We start from the raw sequence: 27,146 nt of genomic DNA, 5'->3' as shown, positions 1-27,146 counted from the left end.
ACCTGACAGCATAGAAGGTTCAGAGGAAAATAACTTGTTAAGGGCTGTATGTGACAATGATGATTTGGAAGCTGGGCCTGAAGAAGGGTTGGCTGCAGAGGCATTTATACGAGTGCAAGATGATAGTGGTGCAATGGATACGGCGTATTGTGAATGCTCGTTAAATGAAGTTAAAACAATTCAAGGAACGCGTGGTGATTTAAGAATGAGCGTTAAAAATAAAACTTATGCGTTGCTTTGGCTGTAATCAGCAAATAAAAGTAGTTTTTAAAATTAACGTATCTTTATTTATACTAAAAACGTATAAAGTTCCCTTATTTATATACAATTGATTATTAAATACATATGGTAAAAGACCCAAAACAGTGTCAAACAACAAATCCTTAATCAATGTTATTTACATTCTTAGGTATCTAATCCTGTGCGGTAAGAACTGCGTACATTTGATCTATAAATACATATCCGACCCTTATAATTTTAAGTTACGTGCAATTCATAAAACTGACTTAGTAATTAGGTTTTATTCCCGCATGTTTGTGATGTGTTAGATGATTCTACGCACTCGCTTCAACTTTGTAGACCCCGATTGGGGTAGCGGAGTGTCAAGATCCCTGCTCAAAACCCCCGGATGTGTTTCAGGACTGTGGAAGAGCACGTTAACGTTCAAAGGAGGCAAATCGCCCTGGAAAGGTACAGACTGAGGATGGGTTTTGAGTAGTTCGGCCGCCTTAGAGCCGCGTTCCAACATGGACTTTTCGAACGGTTTTGCAGTGAGGCTGGCGCCGGACACTCGTTTGCCATCGAAAGTTACCACTACGTGAGGAGGAGAATCTAGTTTGGAAGAATTGTTCTTAGTCGGAGGCGCTGGCGCTTCGAAATCAATTTCTGAAGGCATTTTTCCTGCCGGATTACTTGGGATTTTGCTGGCTCCTGGCGGAGGCAAGTAGAACGACTCTACGTGCTCAGAAGCAGCCATTTCCTGTTCCCTGTCCGATTTTCCGGTGCTTCGAATCGATAATTTTCTGCGCGAGTGCCTCAAGCCTAGGAAAGTGTGATCTCCCCTCTCAGGGTTTACTTGGGGTACAAATCTCTGGTCATCAAACCCACTTTCTTGCTTGGTTCCCCTGTGGGTGGACGCCCCGAAGTGGTCAGTCCCCTCCAAAGATGCGCTCATTTCAAAGGGGGCTTCAGCAGTTTGGATTTCAGGATCTCGTTCTGTTGATGCTTGCATGGGGGAAATGTCCACATTTTTAACCTGGACATTTTTCGGTGCTTTTGGGAGAATTGCGTAAGTGTTGGTGGTGTGAAGTGTTTGTTGTTTGTCAACCGGCCTCTTGTATATCAGATAGGAGCGTTGGATGTTTGGCATTTGCTTAAGTCTTGTAGGTGTAGTCAAGTTCAACACGGACAGTCTTGTCTGAGCATGTTTGAAGTCATTGTCGGGTCTGATAATGAGCGGATGTTGCTTCTGTGTTAGTAATTGTTGGTGGCCGGTGGGTGTTGGTGATGGGTCTAGTGTGGTGATGGAAAGTTCTGAAATTGCAGGTTGAATCCGGTTATGGGGCGCGACTAAAATTTCATTGGGCATTACCACGCTTTCCTGTCGAATGCTCGCTTCCGGCTCCAAGTCGGACTGTGCTTCCGATGGCTTCACAATGGTCGGTTGCAGTTCGCTGGCTGCCACTGCTTGTTCGCAACTATCGTGGACATTTATTTTCCACCCCAAGTGTCGATGGGTGAAACACTGTAATTGTGAAGAAGCGCCTATTAGAATTGAAGGTCTGGGCGCATTTTATGTGTCTTAATAATATTTCAAGTGAGGAAGCAAAACCCAATAGAATGGTAAACAGTTCTTGAAGTTTTACTGCCATCCCAAGTTTTGAAAAAGTGGATAAAGTTGAGCGCATTGGATTGAGTGAGCGAGTTATTTCAATTAGGGCTCGGAATTTTAAAAAATCTGAAATTCGTTTAGTGGTTTATTCGAATAGTAAAATTATTCGAATACTCGAATATCTAACGAATATTCAAATAATCGAGTATTCGAGTATTTGAATATTCGTTAGATATTCGAGTGTTCGTTTTCCGTTCACCGTTTTCCAAGAAGAAAAATCGTTATCTCATATCATTTTTGGCAACTAGACGCAACGGACAAAAAGTGTTATTTTCGGCACATTAATTGTAACACCGCGCAAAAGTTGATGACGCGAATCACCAGAACACAGAGACGTAATTTTATATTCATTTGCAGAAGAGTAAATATGATTATTTTCACGTGCTTGTAAATATACGGGTATTTGTTTAAATCCTTATAGAATATGAATCATTTATTTTCTAAAAGTATACAAAGTGCATATAAAGATATTTGCACCTTGTGAGGTTGATAATGTTGGTGTATTCAAGTATTCGGATATTCGAATAATCGAGTTATGACTACACATAATTATTCGCTTTTTGGATATTCGAATACTCGAATTAGTCGAGTTTGATTCCGAGCCCTAATTTCAATGAAATGGTGTTTTCATAAAAAGTTCGTCTGTTTGCGGGTTTGAGTTGAGATATTGGCCGTATAAAGGTCGCTATTGTGTAAAATGGGCCAATATTTTCAGATGAGAAGTTTCTAATTTGTTATCCAATAAGATCTCTGCATTCCTCGTAGCCTTGCGATGAAAATTGTATAAAATTGAAGCATTTTTTCGTCAAAAATCAGCATAACTTAGTTTTTTGTAATATCGGCAGAGTGCTCAGTTGAATTTAAATAAAGCTTGCTGTGGATTTGATCCGGAAAACCAAAAATTGGTCAATGGCCCGGAAACAGAAAAATTCTGTTTGCGCAAAAACTTTGAATGCTTCAAGATTTGACAAAATGCACAAAAATGTTAAAATTGTTTGGTGCATCAAATGTAAAAAAATAGTTGATATTTTTTGATGCGATGCGATAAAAAGTTCTGGTAGTTTTTGGACCAAGACACTCATCAATTTCTCACTTGTCCAAAGGGGAACTGAACTGCTCTTGGTTGCTTCATCAAAACATGAATCTTATATAGGAAGAAATTTCCAAGGAGTTTTATTAAAATTCATCGTAACATTCCCGCGATATTTAAAAAAACATAATTTTTTTGAGGAAATTTGATCATCAATAGCAGGCGAACCAGACAATTTTTCTTATTAAAAGTTAGGTCAGATCTTCTTTTGAGCTAATGAATATCGCAGTAGCTCTTGGATCATGTGCTTACGAGACACCCTGTATATTCGAATCTACAAAAAGGAAAGAAATCGTCCGTTGAATATTAAAATCTTTCAAATACCGCTAATATTTATCAATTTTTCCGTAAGTGTGTATATAAAATTGTACACTCGGCAACAGAGCCCGCTTAGTCTAATTTTGTACTGCTGCCGTCTATCGGTGTATTGTTCAATTACAAATTGATTAATTTCCTCTTGGTGGCTCTTCTTTGATCATTAGTTTTACATTTGTATCAAGTGAGTTTAAGCATGAACCATCCAAGGTGATGAAAGGTTGATTCTATTACCAGAAAAAGCAATGAGGCAGTAAATATCATAGAAAACTGCATCGATCGGCGGTTCCATGATCTTCTTGACCGGCTGTCGCTACAAAATGGCGAAATGTCATCAATGGCTCAATCCCGATTTTAATTTTTTCCAAAAAATCGCGTATTCTAGTTATTCTCCGTCCAAGAATGCGTTAAAATTGCTTAATAAAGCCCATATAATCGAGTGATCAACACGAGAGCGCCCGTTTTGAGTTGAACGCACCATAAACCCCTTTGGAGTGAAACGTAAGAACCTAAGATTGTTGATTACATTTGAATTTTTCTCATAAATAGCACCAAACCATCGACCACTTTACTATACACTGTTTCTCTTTTCGCATTTATTGCTTACCTGATAGTAAACTGTATCTGGAGTATTCCGGTCGGGAGTCCAGGTGACTATTCCGGGCTCGCCGACGTCACATTTTAGTTGCAAAGTGCGCTGATATGCTCCAAATGAGTCAAAATCATCCGCATCACTGTCCCCGCTGTGGGTCCAATGGCACAATCGGCCCACTCCCACAGGAATCGGTTCCCCTGCTTTATCAAAGCGCACACCAGCAAGGATAGAAATGTTCTGAAACGTCGATAACAAGCTATCACTTTACATCAATTTTCTGCAGGCATTGGCTTCGAAAATAGGAGCCCTAACTTACCTTTCTTTCTTCAGGCGTCTTATAGGCGTATCCGCCCACGGGATCATCCGTAATATAGAAGGGATGATATTTGGCTGAAACCTCTGGGTTGTCGCCTCCCTCGGTGATAAAGTTGTAGGTTTTTCCTCTCACCACGTTAATTTCCGGGATGAGCAGTCCGTTGATGTACCACGAAATGCCCCAACCGACGTGACCTAAAATGCATCAATAAATCAGAATTTTTCTGGGGAAATTGTAAAAAACCTACCGGTAATGGCAGGATAACCGCGCTTGCCCCCGGTGGGGCCCATTTGAGCGTAGAAAACTCCATCTTCAGGCTCATAGCACTCGATTGGGGGGATATACCAAGCGTTGCGCTCTTTCACGGGAGTAGGAGGCGGGACAGTTTGAGTGCCTCTTTGGCTTATTTTGTTGCTGGTGCCTCTCGTGCGAGTGGACTCGCGCTTTGAAGCTTGTCCTAGAGAAAAATGCCGGTTGTGTTAATAAAGGCCGCATTAAACTTGTCTGGGAACTAGGCACCTTCTTCGGCGATTTCTGCATGAGTCTCCGGCTGTCTTGTAGATATTCGGTTGCTTCCTCTTCTACGGTTTCCTACAGTTGAAAAAATCACAATAGTTAGAGGAAACCACATTTTTAATTAAGCACCAGGTGTTTTGTTTTCCACACTTTATAGGGTATTTCTGTAATTGTTGTCTGTGCTATCAAAAAGGAAGTATAGGTGTTACGTGCTCCTTTTAGGTCGAAGTTAAAATGGTAGATTCAAATTTTTTACATTTTCGCTTGCTTGAGAGATAGGGGAAATTTTTAAAAATGTGATTCTCAAAAGTGACTATACTACTTTTTTGATAGCACTAACAGTTACGTAAATTCCCCGTAAAAGTGTAGAAAATGGGATACCGTGGACACATTCTACCAACCTCCTTCCCGTCTTGTTGGTGCTGAAGTTGTGGTTGATGCCACAACGGCTACGGCCTCAGTAGTAACAGCCTTCAACGGTTCCACATGCTTGGCCGCAGTTTCTCCCTCCGGAAGGGGACAGTTCCACTTGGCGGGCCGGGCAAAATCGATAAAACTGTCATCTAAAACGATAATCAGATGTTTTCTTTGGTCTTCCCTTGATTATCTACCTACGCTTCAAGTAGCTGCTATGAAAAGAGACTTCGTCCCTCTGATTCAATGGACCAACAGCCCAAATGATGGCTTGCGATTGGTTGGTTAGGATGGGCAAGTCGAACTGATCCGAAGCCTTCAGCGGTCTTTGGAAAGTTACTATGGAATAACCGTTCACCATGGCAGCGTTCAGAAGCCTGATATTGTTGGAGTTTTCCTGCAATATTCCCGATTTGTTATAATAAATGCCCAGATTTTTTCAAATTTTCTGGGGCTTACAGCAAGTTTGCTGTCCGGACAGGAACCGGTAGGTCCAGAGCATTGGGACTTATCGCCTAAGTAGTAGTCATAGGCGTATCCTTTGAGAGTTTCCTTGTCCACCCAAGCCACTACAACATCTCCCCCGATCATCACGCTATTGGCCACTTCCCCAGACAATCCAAAGGACATATACTCTCGCTCCTCTAAATTTAAAAAGTTGAAAAATTAGCGTTGGTTTACAATTACGACCTCGAACTGTTAACATTAGATTGCCATTTACCCGAAGAATCAACAACACCGGATAGTTCAAGGCGTTTTACCATCAGCAATTAGACTTTATTTGGAATAATTAATTGGCCAACCAGGGGTAATATTTACCTAATTTAGCCACCATTTGAAGGACGATGCTTTCTCCGGCCACAGCCCAGCGCACTTCAAAGGCCAGCTCGTCATCCAAGACTTCGCAATTCAGTTTGGACTAAAATCCAAAAAACGACTTGATTATCACGGGAAAGTAATTGACTGTATTTAATTAATTATGTATTGAATACAAAACAGTGAATATGAAATTGAAATCGACAATTTCAAATCGTCATTTTGTTAGTATTTTAATTGCTCAGCTTTCCAGATTTCCGCGTATAATGTGCACATTTCGGGCTTTATTTATAGGCTGAAGTCGCAAAACAAGGCTGGATGTACCGCATCGCTTGAAGCCTAAACAACTCATCATCATTCCCGTGAACATCTGCATCAGAACACGAGACCTCGTTGAAAACTTTGGCTGTTCCCACATCCAACAATCAGGTAACGAGATCAATTATTTGGGGTTGCATTGTCACCTTTCTGAGTGAATTATCAGATTCGGATCTGCTCGTTCATCAATCATGGGCGCCAATTAGCGTATTCGTACACGTAATGTCTTTTAAAGGGATAAATTAAACATCAATAGATCATGGCGGTAACCAGCGAGGTGTAGATAGGTCTTTGACGATTAAATTGCATGTCGGGAATTTATGGGCCCAATAGGATCCGTGCTGTTAAGTGATTTATAACTCGTGTTTATCCACGAGATCGTAGGAAATCCGAGATGAATATCGTCTTGGCGTAATCCTTTGCCAGTGGATATTCAAAGCACAAAGGCATTTTCAAGGAGATGGAATGAGGGAAATGCTTCTTGTGTTAATTTTCTATTTCGTTTCGGTGTTCGGCGAGACTTGCATGGTTTAGGCTTTGCAAGCTTGTTTTAGTTCGGAATGTCGACGAAAGCCAACTGTATAATGAAAATGTTTGCACAGGGTGGTCCACCTTATTCATGACTATCTTACGAGGAAACGAACTTTTCAATATCACTTTTATTTACATATAAAGTACCTCCTAACAAGTTAAGTGTCCGATTTATATATTTTTATACTTTGCAAATTTGTCTTCGTTTATACTCCATGGATTGTAGGCAATAGTGGTAGGAAAAAATAACTATTCGTTACTCGAGTACACCTTACTCAGAAGAATCAGAAATCAGAAGTAACGAATACTGAGCTAAACTATTCTTCTGACTGTTTAGAGCAATTTGGTGTCTGAAACGTTATTGAGCCCCATTTGATTTTTGTTAGTCAGTGTTTTGTTAAAAATTAAGCACCTCAGATAAAATTTCTACAGGGTGGAAAATGAAAAAATGCAAAATTTGACAAAGTTCGATATGCTCCGAGTTGACCAAAAAAGTAACTTTAGATCTCAACACCAAAGGTTTAAAGAGAAACCAAATAGCTCGTCTCCAAAAATAAACTTTTTGGTTTAGCAGCGATAACTTTTCTGCTCTTTGTCCGAGTTTGCCGGTCTTTAGCTGATGTTCAAGCTTAAACTTCATTAGCACGAAAAATTCCCGAAATCAGAATTGCCCCCGATACTGAATTATTATTTTCTCAAGTGCATTGTGAAGTTTTATCTGCAAGAGAAACCCTATATTTTGAAAATGGGTCCAAGAGAAAAAAATTACACTGCAAGACCAAAAAGTTGAATTTTTAAAGCCCACTTGCAAATAAGCGAGATGAGCGAAAAATTCAAAAACGGCTTTCGAGAAATGAAGTCTCTAATGAAGTTTCTAAATATCTTAATGCTTGTGGCGTTGGAATTCAAAAAATGTTCTTTTTCCCCAACTGAGAACCCGCGCAACTTTCTCCAATTTTGCATTGTTTCGTTGGTCAGCGTGTAGAAACGTTATCTGACTCACTTGTTTTTTGCAAAACCAAGCACTAACCGGAAAAGAATTGCACTAAATAACGCTTCAAACAGAAATGAATTCGCTCTAAGAACTTCAGCTTAAAATTATTTTGACAACTCACTTCAAATTATTATGTTTTTCGTTTAAACAACATGTAATGAATAGTATAATAATAATTCCAAGTCAGTGGTTAATTTAATAGAAGCAAAATCAAATTTTGATAGAAGTACAGATAGAATGGAGTATAAAAGTAATAAAATCTACTAAAATACTAAGTAAGTCATGTAATCAACTACGTAGGTTTGCGTTTGATTGGACTAACGACTGAAACGAGTACTTGAGTAACGGATCCGAAGTAACGAGTCGTTTCGAGTATTCAAAAGTAACCGAATCTCACACCACTAGTAGACAATGTTTTCTAGCCTGCACTAATTTTGTATCAACAATGATTGAAACCGCTTTAGGTGAAGATTCAACATTATTTCGACCTTTTGTAGGTAATAAAACTGGCTGTTTATATGAAAATAAAGCTTTTAATATTGTAAATAAACGTGTAGAAATATTTACAGAATATAAAATAAGAGTAAAATAAGGAAATTGAAAAAGACTGGCCTCGGCGCTTTGACTTAGAGTAAAGGATTTACAAAAAATAGATCACAGAATATTACTAACGAATAGCCTCAAAATTGTAAGTAAACATAAAGTATTAGTAAACATATGTACAAGTAAAATATATTAAAATGCCTCATTCGAAGGAAAATAGAGAGCGTCTGGCAAGAGTCTGAATAAACTTTGTAAACGTAACAATTTGATTAAAGCACAAGCGTATGAGTATGATAGGCTAAAAGGAGGATGAAAATCGCATATTCGGTCGGAGTCAGCGTTTGATGGGACTTTCCTAAAAAATTAATCAGCAGCAGTTTCCCAGTTAATTCCCTCCTAATAGCCCGCAGGCTTCCAGATGAAGTACCAATAAATAATAATATCTAATGGAAACGAGCAATCCTATCCATAATGAACAAAGTTCTGGATCTGGTGTTGATTGGGCGCCGGTTGCAAATCAAATCGGTTTCGTGGCTTAGGGAATTGAGCGGCAAACTGTTGCTGATTGAACTGCAACTCCTCCTGTTGCCGATTGTAGTCCGCCTGCTCAGCAAACTGTCTTTGTTGCAAGTTAAAGGGCTGATAGGCCACTGCCCGTCCATTGGACGGCTGATACTGCCCGATAAATTGCTGTAGAAAGGGCGACGCTGTTTGCTGCACATACTGCTGGTACTGCGGTTGAATGGGTACGTAGGATTGTTGTAGATGCGTATATTGGGGCTCGATAACTCGTTCGTGACGCCGTTGAAAATTGACGTGGGGCGGACGGAACGTGGTGGCCTGCAAGTGTCCCCCAATTTGAGACGGTGGCAACTCTCTCGCGTTGTCTGGAACCGGTAACTGAAGCCGTTTCTGGAACAACACAGAGAGAGGAATTAGCTCTCTCAGTTGGAGGACACTTGCACTTGGCACAGTTCTGATCAGTGGGCCATTTTACGCACCGAGCGCTGATTAGGGCTTACCTGCGGGCTGACGCCGAGCATCTTTAGGGAGGGCGGCACGTTCACACTTTGCGGTATCTGGATGTGACCAAAGTCCACGGTAAACTGCTCGCACCATATGCCAAAGTGGCCGATGTCGAAGACGGTTAAATCGCCTGGAAGGGTGAGTACCACCGTTTTGCCATCATAGCGCCGCAAGGGCAGCTCTTTGCCGTTTTCGTCTGCAATTCGGATCCCTTGAGGTGACGGTTTGGGGCCTCTGCCTGCCCAGAACTTCGCATCTAAACAGGCGGAAACTCTTGATTAATCTCTCATAATCTCTTGATATCTCATAATCATATCTCTTGATTGAAATATGATTTTTGTTTTGGCCCCGACCTCAGGTTTTAAATACGTTTCAAGCTTTAACAATGTAACTGTTGATAAAAGAAACTTTTTATACAGGGTGTCTTGTGGCTTTTTTTTAACAAATTGTCCGGCGTTGGCAGTTATCGCCTGCAAAAGTTCGTTTAAATGTCCAGTTGGCAACAGTTATAAATTCGATTTTCTAAGCCAAACTTATTCATTCAGCTCTTAGTGTAAACTTATATTGTTTTTCGATTTGCTATAGTTTGTTGTTTTATTGCGTCCGTGTACGTCGTTTATGGACATATTTTCACCTGGTCTCATGTTGCCGTGATTATCGTTATAAGATTAAGTTGTTGTTTTGTTTTGCCAATTTAATAGTTCATTATTTGCCCGTCTTCGCAATTAGTTCTTCGCTAGAACAAAATCCCCACCGGAAAAAACTTCCATCTTGTTTGAGGCAATAGAGTTCCTAATCGTCTTAGTCTATAAACTAAGCGGCTTACGCTTTCATGCGCCTGCCTTTCACGAAGAGATTGATTAAGAATAAATAATACGATTCCACCTAATTGATCTGAGTCTAGTTCACGTCCGATCTGTACGACTCTCACTTTTTGACATCAGTTGTTTTTAAAGCGATTCATCGAACGACTTGGTAATATAAAATAACCCGGCGAAAGTGGTTTGGAATGGAAAATCGCGAACGAAACTGTATAATTTCACTTATTTATCCGAATCTACATATGTTGAATTTCTAGGCGATATTGTGTGTTTTTTTGACGCCAGTTAGTTACCAAAAATTTTTGCTCTGGGGATTGAGTCAATCAATTTCGCTTAGTGCATAGTTTCAGTTGTGAGCTCTCGTAAATTCCCGAATATTCGATTACCGGTATAATTCCGTCTAACTTTCAAATATTAAACTTGCAGAGTAGCGGAAAACTATTTCCAGCATGGTCCCCTAATGAAATTCAAATGCTGCCTCTTAAAGCATCGTTTTAGTGGCATAACTGAATAAATTTAGCAGGGAATTATTTGCGTATTCTATGTCTGTTTAAAAATCCGCCACAACTTTCCTATGGTGTTTTTCACCTCTTTGATTTTTTCGGGAGTAAATATCAATTCTTAAAAATTTGTAATTATAGGAAATAATTAGTAAAACGTTTGCGCGTTTTCTTACCGGGTGCTTCGCCATCATAGTGCAGGTTCGGAATGAGCAAAGTTTGGGCGTCGACAATGACGATATTGTCTGAGGAAATCTGGTGAACCCCTTTCAGAGCGTCGATCTTCTGCGGTCTCGGATAGTCAAAGTTGCGGGGAATTTTCACGTCGCCGAAGTTCACCTGCATTGTCATAAAAGTTGTAAATTGCGAATTTCTTCAGGGATTCGTTGAGCCATTGCATCATTTCATAGCTAATTTGGTTTCGGTATGAGCTCTCTAGACAATTCCGCACAACAATTCAGTTTGTTGAATGTTTTATAGTTTGGAAAACGGAATTATTCAACAAAGGTTTGCTCAAATTCGCAAAGTAAAAGTAAAGACAATTGATAAAATCAAAACGGTTAAGTGGACAATTAATCCACTTTTACTTTTTTAAACTGTATTACTTATTTTACAACGTTTTACTTGCCATAAAAATTACTTTTGTGCAGGTTTAATTTTACTAATTTTTACTTACGTCAAACTCCTCACACCACACGTAAAAGATCTTGATATTGTTCAAGGTTTTGCCTTCGGGAAGGGTAAGGGTGACCCCTTCTTTTCTGTACCTCCTGATCACATCGCCGTTATTATTTTCGTCCCTTAACCGGAATCCTTTGCTGTCGGCAGTTTTATAGGTGCTGGCGTAGAAATAGGCCGCTGCGAACGAGAAAAAACTCGTTTAGATGCAAATTTCGCTTTACTGCCTTCCATTTTATTTGTCAATGGCTTAGAAAGTGCCAAGCATTAAATAAACTAGTCCAGGCAGTTTAAATTTATCTTCAACCCAGAAACTCCAGTCTAATGTCGAAATGAAATGATCAGAATCAATGAGCCCATTTTCCATTTAAAATTTGCTAAATCCGAACGATTGTGGCTCTAACTTTACGCTTGAAGTTATTACGCCACTGCCAACGAACAACTTATTTTAGCGGGGAAATATTTTCTTCATTTTATTGTGAAAAATATTACAATATGAAGGGAATGACATAGAGAATAGCGAAAAGGGCATGATTAATAACGTTGCATTAGCATTCCAGAAGAGAAATGGCCTAATAACTTGACAAAATTGCATTTTTGTTTTGCCAACTTGCTCATTTGAGAATCACATTAATCAACAGCGAATTTTTTGTTATTAAATTTTGCCTTTTCTCTATATGTCTTCTAAAACAATGACCAAGTAAGAAGGGCATTAAAATGAAAAGTTTTTTGAATTAATTGCTGCTGAGTTTTAAGCTTTAATCCCTAATAAACTTGCGTTTATTAATAGCAGTGTTTGGCTCCTTTTGAAAGAAATGAGGCCTATTTGGCTCGGATGATTGATGGTTTAACTTTCCTTTTTTAGTAAGAAAGTTTATTAAACTTTGCTACTTACCAGGGCCTTGGCCATCGTACGTGTAGTCTTTGATGTGTATAGTGCGGCCGTCTACCGCGTAAACTTCCCCCGAAACTCCATGGTGCAATTCGGATAGTTGCCCGATGAACTTGCCCAAGTATTCTCCATTTATTCCGCCTGAAAAAGATTGAATTTAGTGTCACCTTTCGCTTTTCCAAATGGAAGATAAAGGCCCTAAATTAGGCGTTTTCTTGTACGGTGCTCGACAACAAAGATCATTTGCGTACGTCGACGATAGATAGGATCTCTAAAATCTTTTCAAATCCGAATTACGCACGTCTCATTTCCGGAGCCGAAAGCAGATTAATTAAGCCCTGCTTAAAGCCCCGCCATCCTTTGCAGGTTCTCTCTTGGTGATAGTTAAGCCCTTCTGATATTTCGGCAACCCCTAGGATCTAGATTTTTCATAATGCCAGCAAGTAAATAACGTTTTGGCCCCCCTTTCGCTGTGGATGTCATGTTAATTGTTGAGCCCGTTTAGTTTATTCAAAGGCGCTGAATTTGGGAAAGTTCCTTTTTGCCTGTGTTGTGTCGAAATTGGGTACACATACACACTAGCTTTGGCGGGGGAAATTATTTAATTAATTATTTGCGCATTAATTGGAACGGAAAACTCTGGAATTAATATTTTGGGGGCAGTTGACATTGAAGCTGCAGCTGGACGGCAGTCGCGTCACTATTAATTAAACCTAATAAATGGCAAATTCTGAGCGAAAATCCGCAAAATATTAAATTGAACAAAAAGTTCCGAAAGCAAGCGCTAATATAATGTGCGCTTAATTAAATTCTGAGACTAAAGGCATGTAGGGATAACTATTTGTGGAAATGTGCCCCAATTTAAAAACGAACTTCCCATTCTTCTTCGACAGCGGAATTTTTAATCAGAGTCTAGAGAAACTAGACAAATAGCGCCGGTTTCCTGCGTTTCATACTTTAACCGTGACAAAAAAAATGAGTGTGCCGCTGATTAAAAAAGCATTTCTAATCTTTCCCATCACATTAGATTTTTCAGTCGAAACCAGTTCAATAACTCAGTTGAAACGAAACTGGATTTTAATGTAAAACTGTTTTGTCCCGTTTTTCTCCACATTTACATTGTAAGCCATTACCGTTTTTCAATCCGGGCTGGCGGCTTTGAAAACACGCAAGCGATTTTATGGTGCGGTGAACACTTATCTTATCCCCCGTCCGCCTTCTGCTTCTAGCTTGGAATTCTTGTTATGCGATGCATAGAATGTCGGTTTCTTGCGTCCACAAAGGCCGTTAATTAAAAAGTACGACGCCTTACTGCCCTACAAACACCAGAACAATCTGCAATTCGATCCACTGCGCACCGTCGTTTAAAGTGCATTTATTGTTCGAAAGTTTTAATTGTTGAGGTTTACCATTAATCAGGTCGTTAAATCTGCTCGACTTATCATTGTCTGTTTTGTTTCATCCGAGAAAATCTCACTACAAAAATGATGTGCTAGATTTCCAGAAAAACTTAATGCAACAAAAGTATTTAGAGTTTTTTGAACTCGCTATTGAACTCTCGCAAGTTCAAGCACAAAACCCTTCCACCGTCCTCAAGTAGATTATTAGCTTCACTTTCCAGAGCGAGCTGGATATTATTTAAATTAATGATTAATTGCTTCCTGCAAAACAGCAGCAAATTAGGGGAATTTGAAATTCTATTAAACAGGATTTTTTAAATCTTATCACATGGGGCAAATAACAGCAGAAAAACGGCAGGAATAAATTATTTTCCATGAGTGAAAACTCCCTAACTCTTTTGCTTAAAATGCGATTCACTAAGAAAAATAAAATATTAATCATAAATTTCGATTCGAAACGAATAGCCGATGGAAAAGTGCTACACTTTTTTCACTCCGTAGCTGTTTGCAGGTATAATTTAAAAATATGTTTTTGTCATATTTCAATCAAGAAAGTTCAGTTGATGATGGGAATTTTAAATAGACAGAAAATAAGCCCTGAAAATTCGCGTTTTTTAGTTTTCAGCTGGCGATGGCAAGAATCAAAATAAATAAGTCAAGTTTTTCATTACGGATAGATGTTTCTTTCAAAAGTGTCTAGAATTAATTATAGGACAGTAACAATTAATGATATAACACGTTCGCGAAGGTAGAGTGTGTAAAAATCCTATGAAAAACTGAGATATTTGCAAAAAACCAGAACAGAAGGACTCATCTGCCTCATAAACAGTACGTAAAATCCTATTGCTTGTCGAATATCAAAAGCTTAAGTAACCATAGATAAACACAGAAAGTGAGGTTGAAATGCAAAGAGATAGGTTAGGATAGGTCTCTGGGAAGCGAATGTCAATATAGAAGGTTGTGGATCAATGATCTATTTACAATTAACTGAAGAAGTGGAAAGTCAGAAGCCGAAAAATAGGGGAAACATTCTGGGGGTTTGAAAAGAACCGATTTGAAATGTGGGCACTCACAAGAGGTGTTCAAACTTCTGCCCATTTAACTATATTTTGCTCCTACTTTGAGCACCTTTTCGGATTCGTTTAATCAACTCGTACTCAATTTGTACCGGTGTTCAGTAGACCAGAAATTATTACGATTAAATCATTCGAATGATCTCGCTTTGGTTCAAAAAAACAATTCGGTTATTTCCATCAGTATTTCAAGTTTCAACAATTTTGAACTTTAACGATCAAATCCGATATGCTGAAGAAGCGAAAAGTGAAAGTTTACCGTAGCCAATAACTGATGATTGAAGCTCCCGGCTTGAGCTTATTAAGTGGGCAAATATGCATCAATATATAAAATGTGCTGATGATATTTCAATTTGCCAACAGTTGATAAATAATTTGGCCTATAAAGTTGCAATGTTTACAGGCGAAAGCCATTATCATTGCAAAATTCGTCAGGTCGTCACCGTTTGAATTGGCTTTTATTTGTATTGATAGGAATCTTTGCAATTTAGCGACAATCGGTTGCAAATGAAAGTTTCGATTGCGACCAACCCAACCAAAGTTTTCATTTCAAAGCGACCATCAGTCAAAACACCGTGTTGGTTTTACGCCAAAGTCGAAAAATCTCTTTTAACGTTGCGAAGATTTCAATTCTTTTATAGTGAATGGTTTATGCGGCCTTGACATTTATCGTGCAGTTAACATAAAAGAACATTGTTGGTTTATGTTACATAACATGTAAATGAGTTGCAGTCGAGCGGCCAGGCTTAACGCCTTGGAAGCCCCAAGATCTCTTGCTTGAGTATCCCAACTTGAAAAGTTTTAATTAACGACGATTATCTGCAATTTCGAAACGTTTCGTGCGGCACCATATAACAATGCAACGATTACAAAAAACTCGAAAACTAATATGCATTGAATCTTCATACTCAATTTCCATTAGTATGGAAGAAGCTGTTAATGGAGCGTAAACCCAAGCCCAACTGCCTTGGGTAATTTACTTGGAAACTTCAATAAAAAAAGTTGATCTTTACATGAAACGCATGAAAATCATTAAAATTTAAAAGGCAGGAAAAGCTAGTGAACTGACACAATTTTATCAAGGATGAATTCCTTAAGTATATTTTAACATTTAAATAATCGCTTCGTTATTAATTGCCTGGGCAACTTTTCCCTAGGCGCGTATCAAACGTGAGCATATTCTGAATGTTTTGCCTTCGAAATCTTCAAAGCCTGATTTATTGTCTTGAGGTTTATCTTATTGATAATTTGATTAAATTAGCCGAGCACTTAAGAAAATAAATTGCATTTAAATCAAATACTTTTCTAAGATAAACTGAAATAAAACCATACGTGTTTGGATTTGTGAATGCGTGGTTACCTTCGTTTTCAACGCTGCTTAGCAATGAAAGTAGTCTATCTTCATTTCAGTATGTAAAAACCCGTTATTGGTTGCGATATATCTGGTGTTCTAGTTTTTCCTAATTAAATACCCCGTGCAACATTGAAGTGGCGATTCAATTCAATTTGTCGATCGAAAATTAATAGGCAATGTCAATTTAGGTGGACTTTTTCACTCTGGCTGGCTTAAGGTCACGTTGATAGTTGAACTTTTACTTATTTTGTCCTGGTTTTTTCGCTTTTTTACTACGGGAAACAGAAATTTTACGAATCATGATATCATGCAACAAAAAAAAAACAGTGGTTTCTACGGTATGGAACCTGAAAAACTAGCGACTTAATGTTAAGATCTGAAACAGTCCGGTTTAAGTGGCTGTGCCAAGGAGAATCATTAGTATTTCGAAAACGTAAATTAAACGTAATTTAAATTTAATTGCAGTCTATAAGTGGGGTTTTTCAATAATGCCATCCAATTATTTGTTTCGAAATAAATATGATACATATCAAGCACATTGCAATTGTTAACGGAAATAACAACACGACTTGAAGAATTTTTTTAAGCGCTGGTTTTCTCACTGTTTACTCGATTACTTTGAAGAATTTTTGCGGTTTATTACTGCGATTTCCGCGACAGGCACAAGTATATTAGTTTGTTAACCGAACGACGAATCTCACAATTGAAGGTACATAACATGGTGTTGTTAATTACAAGACAAATTTCATTTTGTCGTTTCTTTTTGTCGCAAAGTATGTTAACCATAGATAATTTTTAAAATTTGGTGCTTCTCCTAGCAACATACGTGTTACAAGAAGACTCTGTACAAGTTACAAGAAGACTCTGTACAAGTTACAAGAAGACATTGTATTGCCGCAAAAGCATCTTTGATTGCTGGATTTTTTTCGAGAAATAGTGTTAATGGTGCCAATTTGAATACATTGGCGAACCCAAACTGGAAATCGAGTAGATGAATTGTACTGAAGGAACGGAATGTTAAAATTCGTGTTGTTCTAAAGGTGATTTTCAGAAAATCACCTTTTTGATACATTTAGTGCAATGTGAAAAATTCTTTTTGCTGCACTTTCACAATTTTCGGTCGTGATCAACCGCCGACATAAATGTGCAACATTAACTACTGTAAGTGTAATGACATGGTAGTTTCGAAATTCCGAACCACAGGCTTTGAAGCTGGTTGTTCTCAGTCAAGAAGGTTTCCAATTAGGAGAAAAAAATCAACAATTTAAAGCCCATTGTCACTCACCGACAAAACTAACGGCGGCAAACAGCAGAAAAAGATGACGGCCGCTCTTGGCCATCGTCGCTGTTGTTGTAGCACACAATTCACACTAACTGGAGGAACCAACTTGAATGTCTTTCACTTTTAATCTTTCATATTCAAAATGCTGAAGAACTACTCGTTACACTGCTGTGTTCGCGACTATGGACCCCTCTCTTTGCTCGGGTCGAGTTTTGCAATGTTTTGGATAAATTTTCTTCTCTCGTTCTGTATTGGTTTATTCGTCAGTTGCTCGATCGTGTGGACTTAACATTCTACAGGGAGATTGAAGAAAAACATTCACTTCTTATCAGTTTGATGATTTATTTTTGTCATTCGAAGCTTTCTGGATGATTTCCATAGACTAAAGTCGATTTTTCTTACAGCGGAAGCGATATTTAGTAATTTTTTGGTTTTGGTTCGAAGTTGAGAATTGTTTGGCTTTTGAAAAACGTTGTGAATCGTTACAAGTTTCCCGAATCGTTCACAAGAACCCAGATGAATATAAAAACCCTTTAGCAGTAAAAATATAATGTTTTATCACTTAGGTTGAAAAAATTGATGAAAATTCATCGGGGTTGAAAAAAAACTTTCGTATAACATCACGCTGTGACGCTTGATCCAAACATTGCAAACGAGGAAAACTGATGAGGTGAAGTAAGGTGATTCATCATTGTTTTTTTTGCAAACTGTCAGACTGTAAAAGAGACTAGTAAAATGACTCTATTTTTCTCTATTTGCTCATTAGATTCCCTGGTAGTATTGCTTGTACTGTAAAATTGCATATAAAAAAATTATTGAGGTGATGGCAATGAGGAAAGTAATTTGCAGCTATTTCTTTTGTAAATATCTTAGTTTCTTGCGGGAATATATTTTTTTACTGTTTTGTCCTAACTTCCTAAATAACTGCTCGCAATCACCCCGTATATATTTTCTCGAGAAAAAACCCAAAACCCTAGTTTAGGTATGTGAAATGCACCCAGTGGGAGAAAGTTGTGCATTTTTATCTCATTAAAATATATCTCGCAGCTCCGGTAGTTGATCACTTTCTACCCGCTTTGGAAGATTATTGATGAGCTTGCAACACTTCCATTTCGTGGTATCAGCTGCACATTGGGTTGGTGATTTTGAAACTTGAATGGTCGTTTTCCGTACCCCTTGAGCCGACACTGGATTAGAGGAAAAATCCAAAGATGGCCAACAAAGAGAAATCTCGCCCAAAATTGAATGAACAAGCAACACCCGCCTATACCGTGATATTTTAATGATATTCGAAAGGTAAAAAGTTGCAACCTGATATCATTTTTAAGAAGTGTAGGTTCAAGTTTATTGCTCTCTTTTACGTAATACGTCTTCGGACCGTCTTGTCAGCTTTCTAAATTATTTTGCAACAATGATGATGTTGATGAGTTTGCATCAAAGGAGAATTCGGCAGATACAGAGTGTTCCAAACTGAGTCCAAGCATTGTCTGGGTTAAGTAGAATAATTGCGAATTATTTGTGAGAGTAATGGGTCACAATTTGCATAACTAAAAATCGCCGGTTTTTTGCTGATTTGAGGCTGAAGAAATATTGCTCCTTTAATATTGAGTGTTGCAGAAAATCCCAATTATTCCGGTTAATTAACAGCGACGATTTGGCGCGTAATCAAACTCCGTGCCGTAATAGTTCAGTAGCTGTGATTTAATGTTTTCCAGCAAATTTGATATTCTGAAGATTTTTTCCGTTTTTCCGCTACGTCGAGCAGCAACGCGGATTTTAATTACATTTTTGTTTATTTGAGTTCGTCCCCGGAAACGGATGGCGTAACTCTTGATTCAGCGTAACATTCTAGATCTGTGTTTTACATTAAATGTCCAATTATTATAATAAAATTTAATATCGTCAATTGGGTCAGTTTGGTTTCAATATTGCTCGAAAGATTGTTCAATTTGTTTGCATCATTTTCCATTAGTCTTTGAGATTATTCGCCGATTGAAATATTCTTGTTGCATTTTGAGTCTAATATTTGCTGGTTGAACGTGAGAATGGTTTTCTGCCTTTTTTTCATTCAATGAAATCAAATCGCAGTTCGATTAATAACACACTGGTTGTTTACAATAAATAACTAATTATCATGGTTAGAAGTATTAAATGTGGCTAATATATAATTATTAGCAAAACAGCGGGTTTTCTCCATGACCCACATTTGCGAACAGTGTATCGGAATATCTTCAGTAAACGCATGTGGGCTGGGTGGATTGTTTTGTCTTGTCTCTTCGCATTCATCGCGTTTTTTAAACGGTCTTGCAACATCAATAAAAAATCGACTTCCAGGAGGCGAAAGTGTTTTGTAATTTTATGAATTTTACTGGTTCCAGATACTCGAGATTGGACTAACTAGGTTTTTTTTACTTGGCGAAGCCAATTAAACCTATTAGTGTAGGTCGCATTGGTATTTGACCTTTGCAAGCCGCATTGGTCACTAAAGCAGTACCGGCAGGATTTTAACTAGTGTCGTGGTAGATTTGAAGGAAACATCGTTATTTTTTAATCGGGCAATTTGCATTATTCAAGGTTGGTGCTTTGGTTCAGTTTTACTGTGTGCGGTTCTGTGGGAATTTCAGAAGATTATCATTTCCTATTAAAAGTGGAGATGATCTGCAAATACACATACAATAGGATCTACAATACATCAGAGCTTGTTGGTGTGAACCAACCAATGTACAAAAAATGAGGTAGAGATGAATTCAGTCCCTCACTATCCCTAAGGGCCCCAACGCATTTATATTGTGTATCGGGACGCACATTTATTCCCAAACAGCTTTTTAAAGCGCCGTTCCAGTTCTGCTAACCCGCGTTACTTGGGACATTCCGAAAGTTAAAAGTCATAATTTATGGATCATTTATCAGACAACGCTCCAATTACGATCGATCATTCGAGTTTTGGTGCCGTTCCGGAGAGGGCGCCAACGGTCCTCATCCAGACGTTCTGGAACCGGCGCCAATCGACCCTCTCCAGGATTTTTGCCCGAATCTCCTCTCGTCCATATCGTGGCGGAATATTTCGAATATGCGCAGTGGACGTCTGGATATTCACGTTGTCGGTTGTTTCGTGCCAATAAGTTGGCTAACGTATTTCTCTAAGGGTGGTCGGGGTTTAAAATTTCGACGGACCTCCTTGCCGACCAGATTTTCCAGGTAAGAGTTCACTCAGTAGTTTCCATTCAGTCTTTCTGAGCCGCAAAAAGCGGCGGTTTTATTCACGATTTTTTCGTTGCTCATACGGCTTAACCTAAAACCGACACGGATATATGAATTTTTTAGTCGCACCTTGAGGACTAAAATAGGGTCTTCTTTAAAAATGTATGCTCCTAATAGGCCAGAGCCTAAGAAGCAGGGCCGTTCATTTCCAGAGCGATTTGCAATCGATAAGTTTAAGTTTGGTTGAGGTTATCGGCAGCTTTGATTGTACCGTTCAAATTTTGAACATTTTTAGGCTCTTGACCACTGGCTTCATAATCTTGCTTCTGTTCTTCCTCCACTTTTTCCGCTGAATTCTTGCTTCCTCATCAAGCGTATGCTGGTGCTTTTGAACATTTGATCGAATTTCCTATTTGGCTGATGAAATATGCATCAACTTTTGGATGGGAACCGACGGCTTTAGTTAATCCAGAAGTATTTTCATGCTCACGTTGTTTGAATTTCCAGAAGAAATCTCCAGTCCCATTCAAGACTTGCTTGGGTTCTAGTTGTCTCTTTACATACACTACATGTTCAGTTTTTTGCGCAAAGTACTGGTTTTTTCCACTAGAAAAAGTCCCCATATGGTCAGTTCTTGCTTAAGTCATCAATGCAGGTTAATTCTTATTAAAATAAGATTAGGACACTTACTCGAATTTATTCTATTTGCTATTTTATCCACTTCTAAAACTGATCTTCTACCACGGAAACGTGCGCGCACTGGCCTAACGAGCCCTTATAAAAGGCTCTCAACGTTAGGGACCCTAATCAATAACATCTTCGAAAGTGAGAAACTTCAACTCTTTAAATTATAAAGGAGTCGGCGAACTATTTTAGGTCAACTACAGATCGGGAAAATGAGCGCTTTTGTGAAGAGACGACAGACTCTCAACGACGCCAATTTTCCGTTGTGTAGGTTGGCATCACGTTTTTTTTTCTTTATGGGGAAATGGAGAAAGTTTGTTGCCGCATTGTCGGAGTTGTTGAGGCTTTATTTGCGCGCTGTCCGCCTTATTAACGTCTTAACCAACGAATCGTGGCATCTACATGTGATCTAACTGAAGGAGTTGGTAGGTTTAATTTCTTTAATTGCTCCAATGATCCGGAAGTTAAAATTGAGTGGAAGTTGACAAAGGAAATCATTTTGGGCTGAATAAGCCTTGTAAGTGAAACAGTTGCAAGGATAATTAACTGGGAATTAGTGATGAGAACTTGAGATGATGATGAGAGTTAAAAACCCGCTTGAGTTTAAATGTGATTGGGAGTTGAATTGAGCATTGCGAGGGGGCCCGAACACTCTCTTTGTGGCACTTTTCCAAGTTTGGGAAACTTTTGAGAAACTCTCGGCAGTTTCAGGCCATTAAAATGCAATGATATCGAACGATGTTGTAAAACCAGCACTCGATTGATTGATTGTGGTGGATTTTGTTGGTCCGCCACTGCACGGCATATGGTTGGATAATCACTCGGGGAACAAAGGGTTTTTGCACCCCGTTTTCTAAGTGTTTTCTCCACGTACCCAACTCCCAGAAGAGCCAGTTCTTGTTAAGAAGGAAAAATGTTGCGCCATAAAAGAGCCCGGTAAGGGCCCACGATTTTATGAAGCTCCTAGAAAGCCTGCTGTCAAGCAGCCCTTTCATGCATTGGATGGAATACATGCAGAGATAAATTTCAGCCAAGCAATGGCTTAATTCACATGTCAAACTGCTTTGTTGCTACCCCATTTGCCTGATCGGATTGGCTAAATTCGTCACATTTCCGAGATTTTCTATCAAACTCTGGCCGGTATCGATTAGGCCGAACTTCCAACTTTGGGCTAAAAATAATTCGCATGCTTACAACTTAGAGAACTAGAGCAAAAGTAAGACGTTCTGGTTTCACACGTAACCTTTCTCGGTCGGTTCATTATTTAGATTTTTTTGTCGATAAAAGGCTGCTGAAATGTGTCTAAACGTTTGGGGTTTAAGGGCAGATGGGAATATAATTTGCACAGGGGAAAAAGGCCTTGTGGGGAAATGCGGAATTTGAATCTCTCCCCTTTAAGTTTTTCTTCAGTTTTTTTGTAGAACATGCTGTTGTAACACTACAGCTTGGGTTAAAATTAATGGTTTCGGATAGTGTTCTTTTGGCTTCGATTTTGAACACACGCATTCCCTTATTTGGTCTGTTTTGGGAAAAATTCATTTAATATGCCCAGGCTGGTTGACTAATGTGGAATCCAGCTCGTCTAATGAGCAAAGCACAATGGCGTCGTTCGCTGTTCATTTGCTTGTCTACGATGATGAAAAACAAGGTTTTCGCTTGCTCATACTTATGGGTAGGATAGTAGAAATTTGCCGCCAACAATCTACTCCTCAGGTGATCGCTCATTGTTATTATCTTAGTTGTGTGGGCTGATAAGCTAGTGACTCCCCAACGTGCAGCCATTGTAATTGCCCTGCCTGTTTGTGTGTTTTTTAATCAAAAAAAACAGCCAACTTCTTGACAAACATTTTCTGAATAGTTGTTGGTTTAAGCGGCTGACAAGGTTCAAGGTCTGATAAGTAAATCAGACATTTGAATTGTTTATTAGTGACGGTGATTGTATTTCTGTTATGAATATTATTGTTCAGAAGGCTGCTTTGTTTGTGGTTTTGTGGATTTTGAAGAATTCCTTCAATTGATAAGTACATGTGAGTTTGTCATGATTTCTTTGCTGGGAARCAGGGCTTAAGGGGCACTGGGAGTAGTGATGAGAAGAATCGAATAAACTGATTYGAATCATACGACAATGGAATCAAATGTGTCGAATGAATCRTACACCATAATAATTGAATTCACTTTCGCAAAGTGGGAGAAGATATGGGCATTTATTGATAGCAGAGAGATGTTTTATCGGGACGCAGTATTGTARTTCACAGGAACGTTGAGTGAATAKTGAGGAAAAGCAACAGCAAATGCTAATGTGATGAATGAACAAAGCGATTCGAACTGGRAAAATTAGGAATAAAAGAAATACAARTGATTACTCTAACACACCGTACTTTTTGAATATAGAATAAACCTGTGAACGTATGAATATTGGAGTTTCTATTGCAYTGCGTTCATTAATTCGATTAAATAAGTCAAATTATTCAYTCGATTATTACTCATTAMGACKAGATGTCAGTAATTTCTCAATTATTCAAACAATTCCATTATTCCCTTCAATATCGTGTAGGTGCAGGCAGGTAGTCGGCACAAGTACGACGAGGCAGAATTTTGATGAAGAAATTGTTCAGTTGATGTCGCTCTGCGCGTCATGAGTTATGACACCTCGCGTCTAACGGACCGACACCTTGAATAACACTCAAATTTAACCTCATTCAAGCAGGCAGACTTCGGATTGCAGGTTCGTGAAGGCCGCGCACAGTCATCATATGATTCCCGATAGCAAAAACTAGTTAAAACCCGAATTTCGAATCGCGAATCCTGAAAAAAAATGCAGTGCACAGGTTACAAAATATATTTTTYCCAGCACGCAAATGAAAATTATRTTATTTCAACGATGCCCGACACCTGTTAAATCATCCAAATATTCGGATCTTTTCTCCAAAAATTCCCTTGTRAGRCAACTAGGCGTTACAAGAAGAAATTTTGTTTCGAGTTCATTTCTTCCATTGATTAAATCAAAGCGACCGGCGTGTCATAGTTTCTCTTCAGCAAAACCAATGGAAAAGAGATTGAATGCGTTGAAGCGCTTAAAAGCCCCYCTATACATCATGTAACACAAGGTGCTCTGTTATCTCGCAATACATTTGTCGTATCATGAGCTACTGCATCATAAAACGGGTTGACGCKTTGTAYTGACGCGACAAGCGCTTGGTATTAGTGCGTCAACACCTGCGACACCCAGGCCTAGACTGAACTGTATTCACATAACTTCAAATTATTCGCATCTTAACTACTGCCACTCCTCCACACTTAATCTTATGACATCAATGAAATTAAATAAGACCAAATAAACACAGAAAATATTTCCATTTTTCCACACATTTTTGTATGTAAAACTGTTATGTATTATGTAAAACAATAATAAGCCGGGCTTTTCGGTCCGTCTAATTCCCTACTGATGTAATTATACAGTGCTACAAGCGGATTATTTCAACTTTAAAACTCACTTTCCAACAAAGCTCTATTTCGTATCCCTTACTTTGATAAATCTTATTTGTTCTCCGGCACTTGGACGGTTTAATTATGAGGCGAATTTTGCAGTATATTGCTCAGTCCGAGAGTTATTTAACGAAGTTATGGCCTGAATCGATAGTACAAGTTCTTGTCCTAAATCGAGTAGACAGATTGTCGGTAATTAAGTGTATTAGACTTAGTGCTCTCTCCTCCCTAATTAATTAAATTTGCCTCCTTCCTCCCTCTACTCTTAACTGGGCTCGAATCAGATTTAGATGTATTTGCGAACGACGCCTAATTTAATTCAATTATGGGGGCCGGTTGGCGTTTAATGTAACCTTTTCTGACACCGAATAGAATGGTAAGGTTGAACAAGGCCATTTTGCATTTTTGGGGAAAAAAGGCTGCGAACTGAATAAATTATCAGTTGTGAGGTTTGTTTGCCTCCCTGGGGAAATTATTGATATTGATACCATCGGAAAGGACAAAAAAAGCCTAAGGACCTTTTCCCGTCTGGGACAGGTTGTAAAGTTTGGCGATTTTCCGCTAAATAAACAACAAACTGGAGTCAGTCCAGTTTGTCTCAGAAGGCTCAATGATCGGTTATTGGCAGGCTTCTAGTTGCGTAGGGTTACTCTGGGAAATTAAAACAATTTGGAGACAACTCGTTAGAATCTTTAGGACGTTAGCAACTGATTTTTTTAAATTCAGGCAACAACTGGGAATAGATGAAAGTACGTACTTTTAAATCAAAATTCTTCTTCTCATGAACTTCAAAGAGGAGTCGAAATATGAGCGGCAACTTTTTTCATTTGCTCCGGTCATTTATCTCAGTAGAAGCAAACGTTTATTAAAGTGGAAGAGCGATTCAGACTGCCGAGTTAACCATAAAATATTGTTCCCGGTTTAGATCTGGGTTCAAATACTACAAGCGAAAAAGACGTCGAATCCGGAAACCCAATTTATTCAAATTTGAGAAAGTCGTTCGTCACTGAGTCCAGTCAAAACAGGCAATATTGGTTTTACGAAGCACTATTCCAACTGTGTTTAGATTGATTGTGTCTAGAGCTGAATTTTATTTATTATTCTAGTCGAGCAAAAGTTGCAATTTCTGAATCTGTAGTGCGAACTTTTTGCTCCCCATCTGCCAGCAATAAAGTTTTGTTACTTCCGATGTTAATGCGCGTTAAAATGATAAAAACTTGTAGTAAAGCCCAATGATGCGTCCATAATATTAAAACTTTTCATGAACGTCTTGTTCACAACGGGTTTGCTTTACTATGCAATATTAAGTAGTTCCGGCCCCTAAGGGAGAAATAATTTGTCTTTAAGTTGCTAAAGAAAACTCGTTAAGATAAGCCTCGTTCCGAAAGAAAGTTTACAACGTATAGTAAACGTTGAACAGCACAGATACGAATATTCCGAAATATACGGGAAGGGAGGATATTTGTTGCTGTTTTATGGCGGAATGTTTACGTTTATGATATTATATGCTCAAGGGAAGGTAAGAATGTTATCGGAACGATATAAACTAACGGCCATGCTGATCATAAAAAAGCCTGATCGAAGTGCTTGACTTGAATCAGATTTCAAAAGAAGTCACATTGGAAACTCATCTTTAAATTCCATCGGAAAGCTTGTTGCTTTATACTTATATCAGTTTTTCCTGTTCCATAAAAGTCGCAGCTGAGAGTGATCGGCAAACGAAATAATAAAGAGTACACTTAACTGATGAAACTATAAATTCTTCACTCTAATCAATTGAGAAGAATTCGGAATTTTCAAAAATTTCTACAAACTGAACATTAATATATGATAATATACATATATGAAATATTACATAAGTTTATACTATTTATCTATTGCTATTTTGTTAAATATTTAATAAATAAATTCAGCTAAAAATCAAATTGTTCATGAATCTCTAAAACGCAATCCTATTGGTTGTGACGTTTCTGGTCATATAAATGGCGGATCGTTTACGTTCTGTGCATAGTGTTTAGTTGTGGGGTTGTGTTTCATTAATTATTTTGTGGATTTAAATAATTTATAATTTGTATTAAACTAAAAAATGGCCTCAGAAGGATTCCTTAAAGCGCCAACAAACAATTTACCATGTGTACATATTTTTATCGTTACCGAATTTTTAAAAAACGACGACCGCTTTAATTCAGCCAAATTTAAGGGTGTCAAAGCAGCAGCGTAAGTAAAAATCCGTATATTCCTTATTAGTTACTTTCTCCTTAATATACTAATCTGTTTGTATTGGGTTAAATTAGGTAAATAATATATAGAAATTCACTTATTCAACTTAACCTAACCTATACACATGGCTGCTTTAAAAGTAAAATGAATTCTTAAATTTGTATTTTGGGCATTACGAGAACAATATGGT

The 27,146-nt window shown here is 38.4% G+C and overlaps 2 protein-coding genes across 4 annotated transcripts in view; one reads left to right on the top strand and one right to left on the bottom strand.

Moving 5' to 3' along the window:
* Positions 1 to 264: 264 nt before the first annotated feature.
* Positions 265 to 17,573, bottom strand: LOC109535143 (protein Skeletor, isoforms B/C). Of its 3 annotated transcripts, none has more exons than XM_019900981.2 (15): positions 17,369 to 17,571; positions 12,260 to 12,397; positions 11,363 to 11,544; positions 10,863 to 11,025; positions 9,362 to 9,621; positions 5,957 to 6,056; positions 5,597 to 5,781; positions 5,339 to 5,534; positions 5,125 to 5,286; positions 4,727 to 4,798; positions 4,455 to 4,664; positions 4,208 to 4,401; positions 3,904 to 4,128; positions 1,592 to 1,744; positions 265 to 1,533 (listed from the first exon to the last, which is right to left on the bottom strand). In XM_019900981.2, the coding sequence occupies exons 1-15, from the start codon at positions 17,421 to 17,423 to the stop codon at positions 1,513 to 1,515; spliced, it is 2,316 nt and encodes a 771-aa protein (XP_019756540.2). In that variant the 5' UTR covers positions 17,424 to 17,571; the 3' UTR covers positions 265 to 1,512. The 3 variants fall into 3 exon arrangements, with proteins under 3 accessions (XP_019756540.2, XP_019756541.2, XP_019756542.1); XM_019900982.2 differs by having other exon boundaries at positions 1,595 to 1,744; XM_019900983.2 differs by lacking the exons at positions 265 to 1,533; positions 1,592 to 1,744; positions 3,904 to 4,128; ... (5 more) ...; positions 5,597 to 5,781; positions 5,957 to 6,056 and adding an exon at positions 8,310 to 9,251 and having other exon boundaries at positions 17,369 to 17,573.
* A 5,366-nt stretch (positions 17,574 to 22,939) lies between these two features.
* Positions 22,940 to 27,146, top strand: part of LOC109535154 (complexin) — a gene marked incomplete in the record, with an annotated part of 83,769 nt that continues 79,562 nt past the window's right edge. Inside the window, 1 exon segment of the mRNA XM_048666703.1 lies at positions 22,940 to 23,277.

This window comes from Dendroctonus ponderosae, unplaced genomic scaffold (genome assembly GCF_020466585.1).
Source record: "Dendroctonus ponderosae isolate FM_Combo_2020 unplaced genomic scaffold, Dpon_F_20191213v2 Dpon_F_20191213_5, whole genome shotgun sequence".
Taxonomy (NCBI): domain Eukaryota; kingdom Metazoa; phylum Arthropoda; class Insecta; order Coleoptera; family Curculionidae; genus Dendroctonus; species Dendroctonus ponderosae.
Note: the sequence above shows the minus strand (reverse complement) of the source record. Positions and strands in the feature narration are given on the sequence as shown.

Excerpts from the sequence above, each read along its gene's own strand:
- LOC109535143 (XM_019900981.2), bottom strand. The coding sequence starts at position 17,423 with ATGGCCAAGAGCGGCCGTCATCTTTTTCTGCTGTTTGCCGCCGTTAGT. Across the intron at positions 6,057-9,361 it reads TGCTCGGCGTCAGCCCGCAG|TCCAAACTGAATTGCGAAGT; the intron begins GTAAGCCCTAAT and ends TTTGGATTTTAG. Across the intron at positions 5,287-5,338 it reads TCATAGCAGCTACTTGAAGC|ATGACAGTTTTATCGATTTT; the intron begins GTAGGTAGATAA and ends TTATCGTTTTAG.